Below are 12,374 nucleotides of genomic sequence, written 5' to 3'. Positions count from 1 at the left end.
CTGCAGTTTTCACTCAGGTCTGCACATGCAAATGAGGGATTGAAAGTGACGTTCAGGGATTGGGTAACTACAGAAAGTTGTTACTGTTGCTTTGTAGCTGAGTTCTATATAAGCAGGCTGCTGAGCCCTTCAGCTCACTTCTGTTCCAGCCTGAGAATAAACAAGAGCTGCTTGGAAATCACTGTGTCGTCTGCTGTGTCCACCCACTACTTAACAGGTGGCACCCCTGCTTGGCACGTAGAAGGCCTCAGGTTCCACCCTCAGCACCTCCAGTTAAAAGAAATAAGGAGCTGGTGCTTATAAAGGCCTCTCTTTCCCTATGACCTTGGAGACCCACAGCTGGTCAGAGAAGACAGTGCTGAACAAGATGTAGAAATTATTTACATATACACCTCATTGTTTTAATTTTTTTTATATGCAAAAGCTTTAGCTCTTTATATATGCAAATGTTGTAGCGGCCACCTAGGCTCCTTTGGGAGGGAGGGATATAAACAAACATCTGCTTCTTTGGGTGTATGCTTTCATTGGATTGTAAATCACTCTGGGGCGGCTAGTGGGAAGCGATTCACAAAGAAATATAGAGTTGCTTATTTTAGTTACTTTGAGGCAAGAGTAGCCAGGGTGGCACCCAGGTGATGTTCTGGACTGCTGTTCCTGTTGGACCAAACTAATGTGGCCAATTGTCAGGGATGATGGGAATTGCACACGACAACATCTGTATGTCACTACATTGGCTTTGTCTGGCTTCAGGAATACAAGAAATTGCTTTCCCCCCTTACTTTTTCCATACTAAGTAATACAGACGAGTCCAGTAATACTTATTCTCTCTTCTGCCCAGTGATCTTTTAATGTCCTCTCAGCATTCCAATGTTCACTGAGGGCATATCTAAGAGGACAGAGGCTGCCAGAATCTCTTAGAATCCAGCTACAGAGAACATCATCTGCTTTTTGAGGAGGTTCTGATTGCCTCCGGACCTAACTATTTTTTGCCTTTCTCCTAAGGCTGTCCTTTTTAGTTTTTAAGGTCTTTACTACTTGGGGTGTGTGTGTGTGTGTGTGTTTAAGTCTTTGGTGTGGATGTTTTTAAAGGCTTGCTGCAGAATATACATTTCTCTCCAGAACAGTTTCTGCGTCTGCTCCTTTCAGGAGGAACAATTTTCTGTGTGCCTATTAATCTAATAAAGCTGCTTATCCGCTGTCGGCAAGAGGAGAAAGTTCTGCAACAGAATATGGTGGGTCAGGTGTTAAGTAAGCTGACCCCGAAACAGCATTCCCTCAGCCGTTTACTCCATTTTCCTCATGTTTCCTTGTCGGTTTCTGCATTATATTTGAGCTTCCACATGCCATAAAAGCCACTTCCAGAAAACCAATGGAGTGTTGTGCATTTTTAGCACTCATTTCCATTTTATTTGATTCCAGAAAAAAAAAACCCCTGTTTGCAGCCCCCTTACCCAGGAAAATCACAGAAGTGACAAAATTCAGAGCACTATAACAGCATACAGTTCTTTTCTGCCATTTTCATGGGGAAATCACAGGGGAACGGAAACATGCATGTGCGGAAAGTGTGAGGGAGCTACTACTACTGTTACTGTTGTTGTTGTTGTTGTTGTTGTTGTTATATTATTATTATTATTATATTATAGAGCCAGTGTGGTGTGGTGGTTAAGAGCGGTAGACTCGTAATCAGGTGAACCGGGTTCGCGTCTCCGCTCCTCCACATGCAGCTGCTGGGTGACCTTGGGCTAGTCACGCTTCTTTGAAGTCTCTCAGCCCCACTCACCTCACAGAGTGTTTGTTGTGGGGGAGGAAGGGAAAGGAGAATGTTACCCGCTTTGAGACTCCTTCGGGTAGTGAAAAGCAGGATATGAAATCCAAACTCTTCTTCTTCTTATGCCCCAGCCACTCTGGGTGGTTTCCAACACATATAAAAACATAATAAAATACCAGACATAAAAAGCTTCCTGATACAGCATTGCCTTCAGATGTTTTCTAAAAGTTGTATGGTTATTTATCTCCTTGACATCCGGTGGGAGGGAGTTCCACAGGGTGGGTGCCAGTATTGAGAAGGCCCTCTGCCTGGTTCCCTGCAACCTCACTTCTCGCAGTGATGGAACCACCAGAAGACCATCGGAGCTGGACCTCCAGTGTCCAGGCTGAACGATGGGATGGTTATGCTCCTTCAGGTATACAGGGCCGAGGCCGTTTAGGGCTTTAAAGGTCAGCACCAACACATTGTCCAACATTGTTTGTTGTTTGTTGTTATGTCACACCAGGCCCATTCATGTGAATGAAAATATGAGTAAAAAAACCCAACACCTTTCCATATTTGAACAGGTACTGCAATGCGAAAGGGACGTTAGAAAATAGGACACAAGCACACTAAAACTCATTCTCTTTCCTCACAGGTGAGTGTGTTGACCACCTTGGAGCGGAGATTCAACCTGCAGAGTGCCGACGTGGGTGTGATTGCCAGCAGCTTTGAGATTGGGAACTTGGCTCTCATCCTGTTTGTCAGCTATTTTGGTGCCCGGGGCCACCGGCCTCGCTTGATAGGATGCGGAGGGATCGTCATGGCTCTCGGGGCTCTCCTCTCAGCGCTGCCTGAATTCCTGACCCATCAGTACGAATACGAATCCGGGGAGATTCGGTGGGGCGCAGAAGGGAGGGATGTTTGCGTGGTCAATGGCTCTGCCAGCGATGAGGGACCAGACCCGGAGCTTATCTGCAGGAACAGAACTGCCACCAACATGATGTATTTGCTTCTCATTGGAGCTCAAGTCCTCCTAGGGATTGGGGCCACCCCTGTACAGCCTTTAGGAGTTTCCTACATCGATGACCACGTGAGAAGGAAAGACTCTTCCCTGTATATAGGTAAGTGATGGAGTTTTCCAGAGTATCGTTTTTGGCTGTTTCTTGTCCTCTTACTAACTTTGTTCTGGGTAGATTTGGAATGGTGTCTTCTTGCTTCTGAATTCTTGTTTATTGGGTGGGAATCCCCATCATCATTATATTATTACTAGCTGAATGCAGCCCGTTAAATTAACGGGCACTAGAACATATATTGCCTTTCTCGGGGTGGGTGCCATCGTCGTCCCCCCTGCGCAGCCTCCTCCTCCCTGGCGCTTGAAGTTGCCCGGGTTGGAGAAGTAATCCCACAGCCGGGGGAGCTCCCAGCCGCTCTCCAGCAGCTCCATGTGCAGCTCCAGCGCTGTCAGCACGAACTGGTCGCGCAGCAGCTGAGGCGCCAGGGAGTCCACGGGGACCCGAGGGCAGCTCCTCGGACTGCAGGGAGGAAGGAGGCGGCAAGGGCAGAGGAGGAGTGGCAGCAGTGGCGGCGAAGAGCAGGCCGATGAAGGCAGCGGGAGCAGCATCAGCCCTTGCTGCCTCCCTCCCCCCTGCAGGCCGAGGAGAAGCCGCGGTGTCGAGGTTACCAGGCAGCGGTTGCCGAAGCGCTCTAAGGGGAGCGGCCTGCTGGCCTTCTTCTCTCGCGGCTTCTCGCCCACGGCCTCCTTGGGGGAAAGAAGGCAAAGCCGGGAGATCGGCTGATGCGCCGCGCCAGGAGGAGGCAGAGGCGGCAGAGGATCCTGGGCGGGCCCGTGGTGGCGGGAAAGGCCTCCTGGGGCAGGTAAAGAGCTTCTCGAGCTCCTCCGGGGATGGAGAGGCGGCGGAGCCAAGCGGGGCAGCCGGGCTTCCCTCCCTCCCCTTCCCCATCTCGGAAACACGGAGCAGCCACGGTGTTGAGGCCGGGCAACTTAGCCCAGCGGCTTTTGCCTACAATCTCAGAACTGAGAAGGTGTAAACGCGGCCTATCACGTAACGCGGGATTGTGTCTCTGCGCTCCAATCCCTGTGTCCGTGGGGCACATGCGCAGTAGCGCAAACCCAGAGACACACGGAATGGACGCAGAGACACTTGGGTTTTATATATAGAGAGATTTGATGGACATCCAATGAAGCTTAATGTTGGAGGATTGAGGATCAATAAAAGAATGAACTTCTTCACACTGCGCATAAAATATGGACCTCGCTCCCACCGAAGGCAGTGAAGGCCACCAACTTGGATGGTTTTAAAAGAGGGTTGAACAGATTTGTGGAGGAGGCTATCTATGGGGACTAGCCATGGTGGCCATGCTCTGCCTCCATGGTTGGAGGCAGTAATGCTTCTGGGTTCCAGTTGCTGGAAGCTACAGGAGGAGGAGGTGCTCTTGTGCATGGGCCCTTCTTACAGGTTTCCCACAGGTAACTGGGTGGCCACCATGAGAATGGGGTTCTGGGCCAGGGCCCCCTGATGCAACAGGGCTATTCTTACATTCTTAAGAATAAACCTCTACAGAACCTTCTTCTTTCCTGATGACTAGTTTAGGTCTCCGTTTTCTTTCTTCCTTTTATAAATTTATTTATTTGGTTTTTCAGATTAAAATTTTACAGTCCACATATTCAGCATACAACATAGAAACAAGATTCCAAAGAAACTCCTGGGCTCCCTTTTGGTGGGTCCTATTGTTAATCATTTCCTCCTGCATCTTTTCTAACAATCCAAATCTTTTCTCTCTCCATTGTATCCAAAATTCACCATTAAACTACAAGTGATATATTCCAATCCTACTAACGATTTTAAGTGTTTACAGTGGTCTTTAAGATAAATTATTAATTTCCCCCATTCCTTATTAAAATTTTGGTCTTCCTGGTTTCTGATTCTTCCGGTCATTTTTTAGCCATTTTGGCATAATCCATCAACTTGATCTGCCGGTCTTCTCTGGTAGGGACTTTATCTTCTTTCCATCTCTGGGCCAATAACATCTGCGCAGCCGTGGTCACATACATAAATTGTCTTCTCTTAGGTCTCCATTTTCATTCACCTCCCCCAGGAAATAGTTGCCATTCCTACTGAAGAAACGTGTGTGCTTGTTGCTCAAAAAATTAGTTATTTTGGAACACAACGCCAAAATATTTATGATGGGGAAAATAATGGCATCTTGAAACCACATGGATTTTGTGGATAACCATGGTGGTTGGGTGTAGGGGCAGATTAGGGCCGTGCAATGGGTGTTGAGCCATGAAGCTGCTGTCTCAAAGCCCAGAAAGCGAAGCGCTGGACTTTGAGAAGGAGGCATGAGGTTCTGTCAGGGTCCTAGAGTCCTCCCTTCCATTCCTAAAGTCTAGTTAGTACTTTCCCAGCTTTGGGAAGGAGGTGGGACGGTTCTAGGACCCAGACAGGACTCTCGTATCTCTTTCCCAAAGCTGGGTGCCTCCTTACTTGCCTTTGGAAAGGCATTGAGAGGATGGCAGGGAAAATTTTGGCCTTGCACAGGCTACCCTAGGACCCAAGTCCACCACTGGTGGATAGGGAAGTTAAGGGTGTGGCAGAGAAAAAACGATTATGAATAGCTCCTCTTGCCTTGTCTATTTGATTTTTTTTTTGTAATTAGAATGGCAGAAAAGAGATAACCATTCTATTTATTCATGGTTGTTGGCATTAGAGAAAGCTGATGATCTGTTAATAATCCTTTTGGGCTGACAAGTGTAATGAGAGAGTGGTTAATTAGGAAGATATTCTCCTAATGTTTTCTGCAAGTGAAATCTCTAAAGCACCCTTAACTCTTTATGGATCCTTTTTTATTGACTTCAAAGTTACCAATTATGGCTTTCTTATCTAGGCAGTAAGGTTCCCTCCTCCCACTTTTCATTGCCTTAAGTCAGTTGCTGGAATATTCAGATTTAGTTTCTGCCTAGTGGGAAGTGATATGTTTTCCATATGCCCTTGGGATCACAGGCCAAGACTTGTAAGTTGTTCTTGTGTAAAATAACCGAGGAAGACACCGACACTTTTCACAGACGCTTGTACCGATGTCATTCAAAAGATTCAGAAGACCAACTGGACATCATAAGAGGTCAACAATGATTTACAAGGAGCTAAGATAGGGAAGGTTGCTTTGCCTGGCATCTTTCATCAAACTGAGGAATAGGTGGCTGCCTACCTTTAGCGATGAGAAAATCCATCAATTTCAGTTTCCCTGTTCCTCATGTTTCCAATCTTAACTTTTAGACCACATTTTCACATGTTTGTTTTCAGAAGTCCTCATAAAAAATTGCATTTTAGCATAAATTTATCCAAATATACACATTTTATGCAATAGCCACATATTTTGCAAAGTGATCTCCCCTACTATAACATTTTTTCCCTATGTTATTTTCAATATACACATTTCTTTGGACACTTTACCCCAGCATGTGCATTTTCGTACACATGGCTTGAGAACAGCATTGCAAAATTTGGAGGATTTCAAAAGATGGCCGTGCTTTGGTTTCCGTATGGTTTCAGAAAGTGCAAATTCGGTAGGTTTCATTCTCAATGCAAACTGAGTCTGATTTCTCCCTTATCCCTCCTTACAGTACACCACATTGCTGCCCCAAAGCCACCAGTAATGGACAGCAGAAGGGATAAGCCACCTTCACTAAGGGCTGAGCTGGAAAACAGGTGTATGAAACCCTGAACTGCACTAATGGATGCATACCTGTTAGAAGACACCTGTGGGAAGGTGGTCAGGGCTGGGGGGTCATAGGGTGGAGTGGGCATCTTGAAGGCTGGGCTGCCCTTCCCAGTCACTTTGGAAAACAAAGAAGAAGAATCCTTTATGATGGTGTTCAGCCTTAAACTTTTCCATCAATGGTGGCTGGGGGCCCATTTGGGATTTGTGGGGCAGAAAGCAAGGGAGCCCAGCAGAAGCTGGAGCCAGAGTCGATAGCAGGCACAGTCAGCCAACTTATTCATTCATTCATTCATTCATTCATTCATTCATTTTCTCAGTTAAATCTATATCTAGATCCCACCTTTCCTCCCAAAGGAGCCTAGGGTAGCACATACTTCTGTGATGGAAACAACAACACACAATTAAGAATAAATGTTATCCCCTAGAGCATTGTGGATCCAGGAAAAGGGTTCCCACTGTCATTTTCATTTTGTGGGAAATGCTTCCTTTCTCACCACTGGCCAAAGTTGAACTGGAGCAGTGGATTTTTTTCTTGGGATCTGTCTTCCTTACTCAAAGGCCTCACATAAACCCAGCCTGGCCCTTCATTGTGCAGTCAGCATACACAGCCCTGCCCTTTTCTCCCTTGATCTCCATCATGACTGACTGCCAGGAAGGGAAGCCTCTGTCAACTAGTCCTCCTGGTAGCTATGATACCTCTTGTTCCAAAACACAATTTGCTCAGATGATGACTTGGCAACCCTTGGATTGTTCCCCTATTTCTGCCTTTTAACTTTCTGCACTGCAATCTCACCGTAGGTGAAATATCAGAGACAGAATGCCTCTATTGGCTGGCCTTTGTGGTCCCTCTTATTTGTTTTAATTATTTGACAAAATTTATTATACCACTTGATCATTTACAAAAAAAAAAAAAAAGATCCCAGCACCCTCAAAGCTGTTTACAAGAAGACTGAAGCAATGAAATTATCGGGGAGTGAGGGGAACCATTAAAAACAAGTATTTTAAAGGATTCAAAGCATAATTAGGATCAGCAATAAGCTAAAACCAGATTAAGACACATGTCAGTATCCTGCATGTCTGAATAGGCTTGACTGAAGAAAAAAGTGGAACAGGCTGCTTCAGAAGGTGGTGGATTGTCCTTCATTGGAGGGTTTTAAATATAGACTAGATGACCAGGGATTCTTGAGCTGTGATACCTGCATTGCAGAGGGCTGGACCCATGGGGGCCCATTCCAACTCTGCAATTCACTGGTGCCTATCTGATAGGTAAGGAAAAGGAGTTCCAGCACAGAAAAGTGCCACAACTCCAAAGGCCTAGTTCCTACATTGTGTGGAACAGACCTCCTGATGAGACGGTGTCTTCAGGAGGCCCTCTCCTACAGAGCGCCAGGGATGTGTGCAGTGTATAAGGGTGAGATTATCTTTTTGGTCAGGGCTCAGGAACGGCCTGGCAGACCCTTCCCCACATTCCATGCCCATTTGCCCACACCCCACACCTATTGCCATATGTGATGTCAAGCAGAAACACGGGTGGGTCAGAAAACAGGACTGAGCTCCCTGTGCATCGCCTTCATCAGTTCCATCCTATATGATTCCTGGAGTCTGACTAAGGTCTCCATGGGGAACTCACTGGCACATTGACACCTGCAGGGAACAGGACTTTCACATCACCTTGTTCCTTCTTTCTAATGTATATTTTGTTCCAGGGCTTTCCTGTTTTGCATTGGATGAATCAAGTGGGGGGAGGGGGGCAACATATCCTTGCCTCCTAAACGAAGTTCAGGGCTCCAGCCATTCTCTCCATTGATTTTTGGCATCTGGGACACAGAACATAGATGGAGGTCATGTTTGCTGAATGAAGAGCTTTATTTCAGAATGCTTCCCTTGCTCACAGTTGTGCACAGACTGGAGTTCTTGCTTCCAGAATTCCCAGAGCATTCTGGAATCCTGGTCTGGGTCAAGGGATGGATCTGCTCAGATATTACAGCCCTCCGGGGACAAACAGAAGAAGACACCTTCACCCCCATATGGTCCCCCTTCATCGCACAAACAGCCCAACAAAACAATGACAAAAATCTACCGACAGCATACAAATCAATATGGCTAACCTGATCCAAAACACCCACCCACCCCACTCACACAGGAAACCAAAGACCACCACAGCCAACCACAAATGAACAATCAAACCCTACGCCAATCGCAACCTCTCACCGCCAAAGAAACACAAGCAAACAACAGAGAACCAACACAAGCGACGTTGATACCAAATCCTACATATATTAAGGAAAATAGAAATATCATCTCCCCACCCCACCCTCCCACCCATCCCACCCACTTCCTTCCCCCCCTCTCCCTAATGTCTCAACAACTAAAATTGATCTGTAAAAATGTTTTATGGAAAAATATGAGAGACATTACACACACTTTGTAAACCAAGAAAATCTTCAATAAAAAAAAGATATTACAGCCCTCCAAGCAGGATATACCTGTCCCCCCCCCCCAATTGTCACAATGTTCCAAGGCTACGGTGCATGCTCAATCCTCATTGGACTGTGGAGTTTTGGGGGGGGGCAGGGGTATTTGGCTACCACTTTTTTTAAAAAAATTGTACTTCTGAAAACTTTGGGTTCCCTTGGGCATGCAGATACCTCCCGCTTGTTCCTCCTTGGCCCCATTTTTGTGGCAGTCCTGTCAGCACTCGCCACCTGAGTTTGGTATTAGAAGGATTGATGCCAGGCCCTGTAGAAAGCTCTGTATTACGTGCTGTAAATGTTGTGAGACAGCCACAGGAGAGTGTTGCTGTAGCAACTGTTTATAGGAATAGCAGGAAGGAAGGGTGGGGGAGTGCTTTGGAGTCAAACCAAATCCAAATCCCCCCCCCCGCCCTCTCCGAGCTCAGAAGAGGATGTTCAAACTGCCAGCACATTCAGCTTTTTGCAGGCGCCATCCTTTCCAGCTGGTGATGGGCACTGCATCTTCCTTAGCACCAAACGAAAACAAAAGGCTTGAAACCAAAGATTTGACTGCTTGTTTCAAACCAGTATGTGATTCCTCAGCCCTCTGCAGCTCCCAGCTTCCTGGCACTTCTCGTGGATCATTTTGTCTCTTGTCAAGGTGGCTCATAAGAGCACAAGAATAGCCTGTTGGGTCCAGGCCAATAGACCATCTAGCCCAGCATTCTGTTCTCACCAGTGGCAAAGGAAGGCTCCGCGGTACCCGGGGCGGCAAAGGAAACGCCCCGCCCCCGGGGCATCTCCGGGAGTGCCGCCGCCGCTTCTGCAGCCCCCTTTTAAGCTGAAGAGCCCCCTTTTAAGCTCTGCGGCTCAAAAGGAGGCCGTGAAAGCGGCGGTCCGACGACAGAGTGCGCCTGCACGAAATGTCGCGCAGGCGCACTCTGTTGTCAGGCCGTGCGCTGCCGCTCCCAGGGTGACGGAGGGAGCGGCAGCGCGTGGGAATGGTGGGAGGGGCTGCTGCTTGTCACCCCCGCCCTCCCCTGTCACCCGGGGCGTACCGCCCCCACCGCCCCCCCCTAGCGACGCCCCTGGTTCTCACAGCAGCCAACCAGATGCCCCAAGCAGGACAAAGCACAAGTGCCCTCTCCCCTCCTGTGGTTTCCAGGAACTGGTATTTGGAAGCACTGCTGCCTCCAGCTGTAGAGGCACAGCGCAGCCATTGTGGCTAGTAGCATAGCCCTCAATGCAGGTCATCAAAGCCCTGTGTTTATTTATTTACATTGCACAATTCATATGCAGCTTGATTGTAAAAGAAAAGAAAAGAAAGCCCTCAAAGCAGTTTACAGAAAGAATAAGGCAATAAAATTATCAGTAAGAAGAACAACTAAAACATCGGAAAAATAATAATTAAAATCAACAATAAGGTAAAAAGCAGATTGCCACACATGTCAGCATTCTCTACCTGTCTTGATAGGCTTCTCTAAACCAAAGTATTTTTTAGCAGGTGACGAAATGAGTACAGTGAAGGCACCTGCCTGGTGTCAATGAGCAGGGAGTTCCAAAGTCCGTGCTGCCACACTTAAAAGACCAAGGTCTCCCGAGTGCAGAATGGGTATTGTGTGGCACTTGTGACAGTGACAGTTCCTTAGACTGAAGTGGTCAAGCTGGCGAATATGGGGTGCGGCGATCTTGCAGGTAAACTGGTCCCCAGTTGGTAAGGGCTTTATGTACCAACATTAGCCCAGTAGCCACTGGGCAACCAGTGCTGATCTCCAAGTATGGGTGGTATATGCCGGCAAGACCTTATTCCTGTCAGCAGTCATGCTGCAGCATCCTGCAATAACTGCAGCTTCTGGATCAAGTTCAAGGGGAGCGCCATGCAGAGTGCATTGCAGGAATCCGGTCTTGACATAAGCGATGCATGAATTGTGGCCAAGCTCTTCTTGGTAATGCCAGGTTGATGGTTTGTAGCCCTTCCTTTTAATTTCCTGTGTTGATCTGGGGGGCTGTCGACACAACAGATACCGCAGTGTGAAAGGAACATTAGAAAACAGGACAGAAACATTACACAATATTCCCCACATCTGAACGCCCCCTTGGTTGGTTGCAGCCTTATCTACTTTTCATGGAAAGTACTCAACAACATTTTTTACTAATCCCAGGCAAGAGTCATTTAGTAAAGTCTTATAGCTTCCATTCCCTGCCTACCGCATGCCCCTACAAAGGGATGTAATAGTGAGAAATGAATGAGTTATTTATACTAGCCACCCAGGAACTGTTCCCAGAAGTGCCATATATATTCTTAACAGCAGGCGTTCTGTCCATCTCAGACCGATTCCTCTTAAGATTAAATGGCAAAAAATCTACAAGGATGTTGTGGTATCAGCCGCATCGTCATTAATCCAGGGAAAACCTGAAGCCTTTTAAATCATTGCCCTTCCTCCGGAGTCATTGTTTCCTAATATCCGTTCCCTAGTAGACCAGGCTCAGGTTGCCCACACCCCTGTTTGCGGCAGCATCAACCCAGAAAATTTAATGAAAACATAAATATTGTTGCAGTTCACTTAGAGTCATGGCCGTAATCAATTAATGGAAACACCTTCTATGCTTTGCGGGGGCACTTAAGCGGTTGTATTTATTAAATTACAAAGGTGGGGGGGGAGAGAAAAACGTTCACTGCAGCATCGTCGCTGTAGGTCTCTGGCATATCACGGCAATTGCTCCACTTCGTGTCATTTTGCTAATAGCTATCGGAGGTCTGAATGCAATGGGCAAGTCAGGGAAGCAAATGAGAGCAATATAGTCAGATCAGCTGCCTGGTTTGCATGAGATTGGTTGAAACCAGCTGGTCGTAACAGTTACTGACTAGTCAAATAGACTGCATCACGAGAGGCTGCTGAAAGCTTCGCCCTTTCCAGAATGCAGCACGTCTGTGTGCTTAATTTCGCAGGACCATCAGAAGCAGTCTTATATTTATTTTCAAAGTGGTATAGCTACGATCTAAAGTACTAGGCACGTATTGTCTGCTTGGTGCCAAAGTGCAAAGTGTCTTGTAGGAGGCATGCAAAAGTCCTGCCCTTCTCTGTATCTTCTCCTTTTCTGGGTTCTGTTCATCCCAGGAAGAGAGGAAAGGAGCACTGGATGCGGGGAGCGGGGTTGTTGGTTTGTGGCTCCCACTTCCTATTTTTATTATGCATTTTGTGTTTTTATCTTGTGTTTTTATGTTGTGAACCACCCTGAGATCTACGGATGAAGGAGAGTATATGAATACTGGTCTGTCTAGATCAGCATTGTCTACACTGACTGCCTGTTGCACTCCAGGGTTTTGGAGGGCAGGGGGGGGGGCGATCTCTCTCTCCTATCCCTACCTGGAGATGCCACCAGGGATTGAATCCTGAGACCTGCATGCAAAGCAGATGCTCTACCCCTGA

The 12,374-nt window shown here is 47.1% G+C and overlaps 1 protein-coding gene across 1 annotated transcript in view; it reads left to right on the top strand.

Annotated features, from left to right (window-relative positions):
- Window positions 1–12,374, top strand: part of SLCO3A1 (solute carrier organic anion transporter family member 3A1) — a 100,827-nt gene that overhangs the window by 26,741 nt on the left and 61,712 nt on the right. The window contains exon 2 of the mRNA XM_033167098.1: window positions 2,406–2,871. Coding sequence (XP_033022989.1) covers window positions 2,406–2,871 — 466 coding nt within the window. The remainder of the gene's footprint in view (window positions 1–2,405; window positions 2,872–12,374) is intronic.

The sequence above is a fragment of the Lacerta agilis genome, chromosome 13, assembly GCF_009819535.1.
Source record: "Lacerta agilis isolate rLacAgi1 chromosome 13, rLacAgi1.pri, whole genome shotgun sequence".
In the NCBI taxonomy this organism is placed as follows: Eukaryota; Metazoa; Chordata; class Lepidosauria; order Squamata; family Lacertidae; genus Lacerta; species Lacerta agilis.
Note: the sequence above shows the minus strand (reverse complement) of the source record. Positions and strands in the feature narration are given on the sequence as shown.